General features: G+C 45.9%; 2 protein-coding genes across 2 annotated transcripts; one reads left to right on the forward strand and one right to left on the reverse strand.

The window, feature by feature from the left end:
- The first annotated feature begins 1,943 nt into the window (after window positions 1-1,943).
- On the forward strand, window positions 1,944-5,284 carry crybgx (crystallin beta gamma X). The gene is made up of 6 exons (XM_088922511.1): window positions 1,944-1,987; window positions 2,664-2,712; window positions 3,162-3,283; window positions 3,551-3,686; window positions 3,975-4,114; window positions 5,152-5,284. The coding sequence occupies exons 1-6, from the start codon at window positions 1,944-1,946 to the stop codon at window positions 5,282-5,284; spliced, it is 624 nt and encodes a 207-aa protein (XP_088778637.1).
- An 89-nt stretch (window positions 5,285-5,373) lies between these two features.
- Window positions 5,374-9,028, reverse strand: snapc5 (small nuclear RNA activating complex, polypeptide 5). Its single transcript, XM_088922512.1, has 4 exons — window positions 8,734-9,028; window positions 7,485-7,584; window positions 6,913-6,987; window positions 5,374-6,590 (listed from the first exon to the last, which is right to left on the reverse strand). The coding sequence occupies exons 2-4, from the start codon at window positions 7,572-7,574 to the stop codon at window positions 6,480-6,482; spliced, it is 276 nt and encodes a 91-aa protein (XP_088778638.1). The 5' UTR covers window positions 7,575-7,584; window positions 8,734-9,028; the 3' UTR covers window positions 5,374-6,479.
- Window positions 9,029-9,393: the final 365 nt, after the last annotated feature.

Genomic DNA, 9,393 nt, shown 5'->3' on the forward strand with positions numbered 1-9,393 from the left:
AACGGCATCCTGGGGTTTGGAAAGCTGCTTTGTCAATTATTATTGTTATTATTTGCACAGAAAGGCTCATCTTTGCTACCTAAAATGTTCAGAGAAAACATTTTTTTTTATTTTTGAGGTCAAATATCACCGCTCACCCATTAAACATGACCACTCGGAACAAAGGGTTTATAATAAAACAAGTATGTGTAGGAAAATGCTGTGGTGGATAACGTATCAGAAAATTCCATCCTCTCCGGAGTCTAGCGATCTAAAAAACAACCAAACGGACAGTGTTGTCATAAAACCTCCCCTTCTGCTCTTTCCTCCTACCTGTTACACGATCTTCATATGTCCTGGTTGGAAACTGAGCCTAGAGTACAAGAAAGTCACCTCCGGTCTCCAGAATGAGTTCACCTTCTCGATACACCTCCGCGCCCCCGCAGTGAGCACACTGCTGTCCCCCTCGCACTGCCCAGCCACCCAGCGGGCTGGCTCTATTCACACATCTCGTGACCCGAACAGAGTCCTAAATCCCCCCCTCCATTACAGCTCAATGGAGTGTGAATACATTTTGCTGGGACAGACAGATCTCTTAGAAAAGGGGGTTTCACTCAGTAAGCAAAGTTAACTTTGGTCAGTTTATCCACTTGTGTTCGAGTTGACAAAGGCAACTGAAGCTCCGTCACAGGAGAGCTGAAGGCCGAGGTCTCGCTGACTGCTCACCAAGCAGTTCAATGAAAGAGAACAGGTTTTTTTCTTGCATTCGAAATATGGAGATGCATGTTCTCAACACAGGGTTGTTTGGGATCTATACCTCATGGGCATTTTCTAATCTGCATTCTTTTTGTATGGCTCCAGCTACTGCTGTATGATAGTGGTATTATCAAGGGTATTTGCATATTAAAAACTAAGCCTTTGAAAAAATTCCATTTGGTATGCATATATTTCACCTGCAAAATTAAGAATAAAAAAAAAATAGCAAGACTAACAAAAACTAAGAAACATAAATAAAACAACACAAATACATAGAAAAACTTCTCCCCCCCAAAAAAAACAAAAACAAAGAAAAACAGCTCAAACTTGTTCTTGCCTTTTTACAGTTTTCTTGTTGAAATAAGAAAAGAATCAAAAATCTATGGTGAAAGTAATCACAGATTCATTGAATGTGTAAAACAATCAGGGATATGCACACAACATATCACCTCATTGAGCCAGCTCTTGAAACAACAGATTTCCATTCTTTAAGAATAATTTTTTTGGCCACAGCCATTGCGAACATCAGTTTTGATTGTTTGAGAGTTGTCACTGAACAGCCAAAGAGTGCTACCATAGTTCAGATCTAGGGGTATATTCTTGAGTACCACTGAACAGGGTTTTTACTGTACTCTCCTTGTTCTCTACAGTGTGAAACTAAATCTAATATGAAAAAATATAATGATAGACCAGATTAGAATTTCACACGATCTGATCAGAGATCTATTTAACTTGATAACATTTTCATTTTCATCACAGGATTGTAAAAATAAAAATCATAGCTATCCATATGAGCTGTAGCTCACCGAACAGAGAAAAAACAGGTAAAATTATCCAGAAGGAGAGGTATCTATTGAGTGCATGCTCATTGTGAGCTCAAACGCCCTTTCAAATGCATGTAGTCCCCAGATCTGTCCCTGTTCCAAGCATGAATTGTTATTATTATTAGGTGTCCTATTGTTGGAAGCTGTTTTGTAAAAAAATGCTGAATTGTTGGAGGGAAACTGTTTGCACGGCACTCCGGTGCACAGAGCACAAGCACATGCCTGGGCCGCAGAAGAATGCAGCATGTGTGCCGCCTGCGTTTAGCATATCAATGCAGAGAGGGCTCTGAGAGAGGGACAGAAGAGCTTTGCATGTTCTAGTACTCCTCCATTGAACTTACCTGAGGTATTTAAGGGGCTTTTTCCTGGCCTCACAGAGCTGAAATGAACATCTTTACTAAGGTTCCAGGATTAGCCCATCAAACCAGGTATGTGTGGAGTGCTGTGCTCAGAGCAGATTGTTGGATTCAGTGAAGCAATCACCTTACCTTTTTACCTTCTGGCCTGACCCCCTTGTACAGTATGTCCCCAAAGCAGTGCAAGTTAAAAACCTGATGCATATTTTTCTCAGATGTGCCAGGCTAAGTTGTTCCCCGCTAAGGGTAGCGGTCAGCTGTCTACAGCACAGTGACAATTCGAATTCACGATCACCAATACGCCCTTGACAGCAAAGAGGGACTACAGCTCTCATACCCTGATGATTCTTCTCAGGGGGGGGCAGGTTAAAAATTTGTCTGCAGATACAGCAATGAAATGACATTTACAACTTGCGATTTGTGAGGAATATGTAATTCACCAAACTGTTTGTCTGGGATCTCAAGTAGTCTGTTCCTAAAAACAAAATCTGATAAAGAATAAGTCAAAATATGCATTCTGTATGACACCTGCAGCTAAAAAAATAACCTTTTTAACTAAACACGTCATTTCTAAGCACTAGGGTACAGAGTTAAAGATCGGTACAGAGAAAAGGTTTACTCACAATTGTAGACCACCATATATAAATATTCCAAAGAACATGTTCAGCCCTTTTAAATTCAAAGCCTCTGACTGCTGAAGATAGCATGTGTGTGCGCTCTCAAGCAGTCGGTCTGTCTCGCTCCACAGCAAGCTGGGGTCCGTGCTCCAACGTTCCTTCTACGCGTCCAGTGGACGGGTGAGTCCCGGTGTCCATGCTGTTTTCATGTTGAAGCTCTGTGGAAAATGTTGTCCTCTTTTCTCTATCACAAATGTACACTTCAGCTCGGATTTGTAAATCAACCTAAAATGCAAAGAAATTATATTTTTTTGCTACACGCATTCCTTTTCAAGATAAGGAAATAAACTTTTATTCTTAAAAAATCTTTTGAAAATCCTTCTGGATCGTGATTTTCCACAGGTTTCTGTTAATCATGCATGCAGGAGTAAACTCTGTATACTTGGTTTGTTTAAACCCACCGGGGTGTTCCTGAAATCTGGTGTGTTGTATCACTGGGTCTTGAGAGTAATTAGTTTATTTTCTTATATATAGGAAAATTTTGACATAAGTCCAGAGATTAACAGAAATGAAAATCCTTTTTCTCAGTTCAGCCACAGTGACTCCTGCTTGACCTTTGTGACCCCCAGGTGACCCTGTACGAGCAGCGGAACTTCACAGGGCGCCGACTGGACCTGACCGCCGACTGTCAGAAACTGAGCGACAAGAACTTCCCGGAGAGATGCAACTCTGTGCAAGTGGAGAGTGGAGCGTACGTACGGCCCGGGCACCCCGTTACTGACTGGCTGGGGCCACCGGCAGCCTTGGAACACCCCCAAGCCAGCCAAGTGTTCTTGTCCCCCACTGAAACTTTAACCTTTCCAGGCAATGGAAGTGCCAGGGCTGCCTGCTCCTGAGTTGGAGCGTTTTGTCATTATTTCCTTTTCATTGATCCGCCACTTTCTTGGCTTGCTGCCTGTCCTGATCGGAGCTGTCGGGAATGAGCTGCTCATCGCTCTCTCTTCTGTCTCCCGCTCAGATGGGTAGGGTACGAGTACGAGAATTTCCGAGGCCGGCAGTACCTGTGGGACATGTCAGACCGGGGGGAGTATAACAGCTGTGACAAGTGGTGTGCATCAATGGACCACATTTCCTCTGTGCGCTCTGTCAGACAGGTGAGAAGTGGGCAGCCTTTCCACAGGTCTCTTCTACACGTGTAATCACTGTGACTTAGTTCTCCTTCAATGCAATTGTTAATGTCCTGAAATGATGGACCTGACAGGTCATATGGCTGTTGCCTTGTCAAAAGTTTTAATTAAATCACTAATTGAACTACTTCCTCACCTCCTCTGGGGTGACAACAGGAAGAACGCGGCCTGTAAATATTATATCACAGTCCCAAGCTAAAGCAAACATGAACCAGGATGAACCAATGAGGCTCTCTGCTTCCTCCCCCCACACAGGACACCTCTCCCGCCAGGGTACAGCTGTTCGAGAGGGGTGGGTTCTCCGGGAGGAAGACGGAGCTGCAGGACGACATTCCCAACCTGATGAGCCGCTACGGCATCAACCGCGCGGCGTCCATCCGTGTCCTCGGAGGAGGGTGAGCCCGCTGTCCTGTCTGTTCCTGTGCTTAGCATGATATGAATGAAGTAGGACCAGGTAATACAGAAGCCCCTCGTTAATATGAGAGGCTTCAACCTAGAACTGGGACAAACCATCAAGCACACAGGGAGGCGACAGACACACTACCGTGTTTAACAATGAGTTGACTTATCTGGCACTGTGCACCACACAAAGCCTGGTGCAGACATTCATGTTGAATCACGATTTTTATGCATTGGCCGTGGACGTGTTTAGCTAAACCCTGACTGTTTGGCCATTGTCAGGGGAGTTCAGTTTCAACAGCAGGGCTCAGTAGCATACTTTTGAACAGTTGTAGGTATAAGATTAGAGTTGCGTCTGCCGATGTGCCTTTCGCAGAGGTGTTCTTTTTTAAGGACACCAAAATTAAAAACAAATCAGTCAAGTCTTGAATATGAACCTTTTCATCGCTTCATAAATAAAATGCATAAAATGGAAGAACATCCATTCAAAAAAGGTACTCAGCTTTTTAAATTGTTTATGTTGTCCAACACCAAATCTGCTTAGCTTAGATCTCTAGCCTTTCCATACCTTTGTCGCAGTGTACAGATGTGCATCTGCAATCTTGGCCATTTCCATACTTTCACAAACCAGATGCAGTAGTCCGGTCATACCCTAATCAAGGTGGAGAAGAGGTGTGATCCAGTGAACTTTATTAGGGGTAACTGACCTGACTGTGGAGGACGATCACCTGTCCCATGAGTACGTGCCTGTTGGAATCACCCGCTTCCTTTTTATATGAGGACCGAGACAGGGAGAAGATGGAATGGAGGGAGGGATGCAGACATGAAATGATGTAGAAGTGAAGTATATTTATATCTAGGCAGGTAGAAGTGGCCGAGACTAGGGTTTGGCCTACTCCCGAATGTTTGGCAAAACTCCATTACAACAGATCTTGCTGTGAAGCAAAGTGAAAATGCCTCTGTGCATGGTGGCGATGGTGCAGTGCCGTGCAGCGAGCGGTATGAGTAACGCTCGGCCCCTTGTGTCTGGCAGCTGGGTGGTATACCAGGAACCCAACTACAGAGGCCCTCACTACGTGCTGGAGAAGAAAGACTTCAACAACTACTCGGACTGGGGTGGGCAGAACAGCACCGTGGGCTCCATCCGCAAGATCTGCTTCAGCTGAGAGACGGCCAGCCCTCCAGCGAGAACTCAGCCACACGCACACTGCAGTCCCAGAGTGCTTTTTGTAATAAAAGGCTTTTAAGAAAAAAGTTTTTTTTTCCCCAAGATCTCGTATTTATTTACAGCGCTAACAGCACAGAATTCACACACTCTCCTGCCAAGCCATCAAAGAATCCTGGCATGCCATGGCTCAGCTCAATTATACAGCACACGGCAGGGAAAGGAGTTTCCAGCACTGGGCTCAGATGAAATGTGTGGCTTCTGGTTTTCATTCCAGCACAGCTCTCAGTTACCCAGCTGACACCTCCATTTGGTCAACCAGACCACGTTATACTTACATCACAGCTGAAAACAATTAAAAGCCTCTGATTAAGCACATTACTATAGCTTTATAATGTGGGTGCTGGGGTCCATAAGTGGGAGAGAGTGTTGTTTTGTACATCATATACCTACAGTATAAATAACAGAAACCACCATCCTCCAGTTTCATCTGCACTGCAAACTGAAATTGAATAATTTAATAATAACACTTATGAACTAGAAAGAACGCCAGATCCTAGGATGTTTATACACAGCAACGCTCCGGACTTGTTTTGCTACACTGACAGTTTGTTTTCACATGTAGAATAAAAGCAGTTCAGGCCAAACCGGGAAATGGAAGCTCTATAACAGATCACATTATAGGAGGGTAGCACTGTACATCAATTCATTTACTGGGAGCTCAGGGGGAATGATTAACAGCAGCCACAGGCCTGGCTAAGCCTGAGCTGCACCACTCTTTCCACGCTGCTGCTGGCCAGGCAGAACGGCGCAGAGGGTGGAAATTCTTTCAATTAACTTCAGGAAAACAGTATAAACACACATTTTTCAAGCTCAGAGTGAAATGTGCAAACCTAAAAGAAAAATGCAGAATGACCCCAGATGGGGAAGTCAGAAGCTGGCAGGGACAACCGTCGGGAGCAGAGAGTAGGGAAGGAGGGGTGAGCATCCGTGTCATCTGTGTCAGCCCAGCGAGAGCTTGCCCTCCAGAAGAGACGTGGTGAAAAAACAGGATAAACGTCCAGAAACAGCAGGTGCAAACCCTGAAAATAGGCGAACAAATTATAATTTCAAGTATCACATTCAGTACAGCAAAGGACAGTACAGTGCATTCCGGCTGGGGTTCGGCCATCTATCTGGGAAGCAGGGGGGAGAGCTTAGTCCTCTTCCTCTTCCTCTTCGTCCTCCTCCATCTCCTGATCAATTGTTGCAGTCAGCCGCAGCTCCGTCTGATTGATCTGGCTCTCGTTGTCCAGCTGCGCAGGGCCCTGGACACAAAGTCATGGTCACAGAGTACTGGTCAAATGTACATTTCACAACTTATCACTAGTGTTAGGTTTAGGTACGTGGACACATGGTAGTATCTATTCGGCAGATTAGGCACCCATAAGGAGTACTAAACCACAAACTACAAGGACCGTTAAACACCATGTAAAACACCTAACACTATTCTGAAAAAGCATGTGAAGTTTTACAGTGTTAGAGATAAAAAAAACAGCCACATAATTTTTTGCTCCATCAGACTGACTGATTTTAGCAGTGATGGGGAGGAGGCGATATCCTCACAGTACAGCGTGTGTGTCCTCATACCTCAGTGCAGGCAAGCTGAGCAGAGCAGCCCTCTCTGTCAGTGCTGATCATAGACCTTAAGGTCAGCTCCTCCACCTGCAAGAGCAAACAAGCTTCACTCAATCTGGTCACTGTTCCTGTTGCTCACTCAAACCCCAGACACACAGAGCGCTGGACACAGAGGGCCCCGGACACACAGAGAGGGCCCTGGCCACAGAGGACGCCATACACACAGAGAGCACGGGATACACAGAGGGTCCTGGATGCAGCGAGCACCGGACACAGAGGGCCTTGGACACAGAGAGGGCCCTGGACACACAGAGAGGGCCCTGGGCACAGAGTGCCGGACACACAGACGGCGCCAGACACATGGAGCACCGGACACACAGAGGGCCCTGGACACATGGAGCACCGGACACAGAGGGCACCGGACACACAGAGGGCCAGGTTGGCTGCTTGTGTGGACTACGTTAATCATGCCCATTGCTTAAGAAAGAGTACAAGCCCCACATGGCATTCGGAGGAAAACTGGACAGACGTGAACACCTGTGCCCTGGGGGCAGTGTGTCCGACAGGGGGCACAAGTCCCTGACCTTCAGCCTGGTGAGCTGGTCCTGCAGCATGGCCTTGACCTTCAGCAGCGTCTCCTCCTCCTTCTTCAGCTCCTGCAGACGGCTCAGCATGGTCACATCCCTGCACACAGGCAAGATTTGCGTTCTTCACACAGAGAGGGAGAAACGGCAGCCCTCCACCCCTGCCCACTGCAGTGCCTGATCTGCACCTCGCGTCCCACTGAAACAACTGCCCTCTTCCATAACTGGAGCTAGTAACGAACTTTCGGGAGGGATGACAACTGCCAAGTTCACTCAGACTCGGCTGTCAGTGATTAGCAATCACTCCTGACGTCGTTTCCACTCCTAAAACACTATAAATACTGTACTAAATACGAAATACCGTACATGATCCCCTTCTCTCCCTCACACATCTTTTTGCATCCCATCTCCACCTCTGCATCTGCCCCTTGGTCACTCCCCACTCTGCAAATTTTCATGAAAGACTCCATAATCCTTTCAGTACACTTAATTTTTCGGCGTTGTTATTCCTAGTGAATCAAGATTGGCATTACTTCTGCCAGGAGCCGAGGGCACTCTGAAAACATGCATGGTTGAGGGTTCTTCGGAATCCCGTCTGTGGCTGAAGCTAAAATAACGAAATAACGCCGAGTAGTGCCTTCAAGCTGTAACTGTGTGCGCGCCCTGCTATAGACCGCTGTTCCAACCCGCACTGCGCCTGACGCTCCCGGGTCAGGATCCGCATTGAACGGACCCTCATCCTAACACTAAACAGGGGCTTTCTAACCATGGCGGGTGGGATGGAGCCAATTTCTACACGGGATCTCTGCCCACCTTACACTGCTAACTGCTTTTTGGGAGTCTGCCCCCCAAAATGGAAGTGGTAAAGACCGAATTTCTAGTGCTTTTTAATGTTGATTACAAGTCATTATTCGAATTTTAAGGAATTGCACGATGACGGCCTGCCCCTTTAACAGAGCTGCGTCACGGCGAACGATGTGCGTAGTCCACCACACTCGCTCCGAGTCTAAGCACACGTTAGCTAATGCAGGCGGAGCTTCACGCAGACCCGAGAGAAAAACAATTCTCAAGTTATCTCGGCAAAATGGGTCAATTTGACAATTCACACCGCCAGAAAAGTGGATTACCGTGCTGCAATAAAAACGCTTTATCGTAATAATGGTTCAGTGCCTGAAGGCGTAGTGTCCGCGCCAGCAGGGTATGAGTTTTCGTACCGGTTTTGAAATATCTTTTTAAAAGCATTCCTTACCTCTGAACAGCAGCAGATTGTTCACCACAAGCAAGGCCCCTGTCAGTAATGCACAGAATTCAAGAAACACTTATTTGACTGCGGTACCATAGTTTTAACAGAGATTAGTCCTTCAGTCTTCGCATTTTAAGTTACTGCTCAATGCACAGACAGACAGACCCTGAACGCTAAAAAGACACTGTACAGTAAAGGGTAAACACACTAGCGGACACTGGCTAAACCGCGCAGGAGAAGTAGGATCTGCTCGCACTGTATTTTCTCTAGTAGCCACCTAGAGGACAGTTTTAACGTCTTCAAGACAAGAAAAAAATCGGATGCAGGTCTGACACCTGGTGGCTGAAACTGGTATCAGCAGGAAAGTGGGTTGTCACGTTATTAAGTCCCTCAGTCCAAGAGGGAATTCATGTTCAATTCATGTACAGCACAGCAGGTCTCCAGCACTGGTCCTGGTGAACCCTAATCACGTTAGTCTTACAGGTCACCTTGAATCACCTGTTTTTTCATTAATGTTTTTTTTATATTACTGACCCATTAAGCAAGAAGTTTGTTCGAATAAGGGAATTCTGGTCATTGAGGGCTGAAGAATTGTAATTTATTTTCTTCATTCTCTTTGCATTATTTAATTTAGAAAACACCTTGTTTTAACTGATAACTGATTCT

The sequence above is a fragment of the Atractosteus spatula genome, chromosome 7, assembly GCF_055471065.1.
Source record: "Atractosteus spatula isolate fAtrSpa1 chromosome 7, fAtrSpa1.hap1, whole genome shotgun sequence".
NCBI lineage: Eukaryota > Metazoa > Chordata > Actinopteri > Semionotiformes > Lepisosteidae > Atractosteus > Atractosteus spatula.

Bases quoted from the DNA above. Each gene is read 5' to 3' on its own strand.
- snapc5 (XM_088922512.1), bottom strand. From the start codon at position 7,574: ATGCTGAGCCGTCTGCAGGAGCTGAAGAAGGAGGAGGAGACGCTGCTG. The intron at 6,988-7,484 runs GTCAGGGACTTG...TTGCTCTTGCAG, and splicing joins ACCAGCTCACCAGGCTGAAG to GTGGAGGAGCTGACCTTAAG. The intron at 6,591-6,912 runs GTATGAGGACAC...CTTTGTGTCCAG, and splicing joins CTCAGCTTGCCTGCACTGAG to GGCCCTGCGCAGCTGGACAA.
- crybgx (XM_088922511.1), top strand. From the start codon at position 1,944: ATGAACATCTTTACTAAGGTTCCAGGATTAGCCCATCAAACCAG. The intron at 3,284-3,550 runs GTACGTACGGCC...TCTCCCGCTCAG, and splicing joins GTGCAAGTGGAGAGTGGAGC to ATGGGTAGGGTACGAGTACG. The intron at 3,687-3,974 runs GTGAGAAGTGGG...CCCCCCACACAG, and splicing joins CTGTGCGCTCTGTCAGACAG to GACACCTCTCCCGCCAGGGT.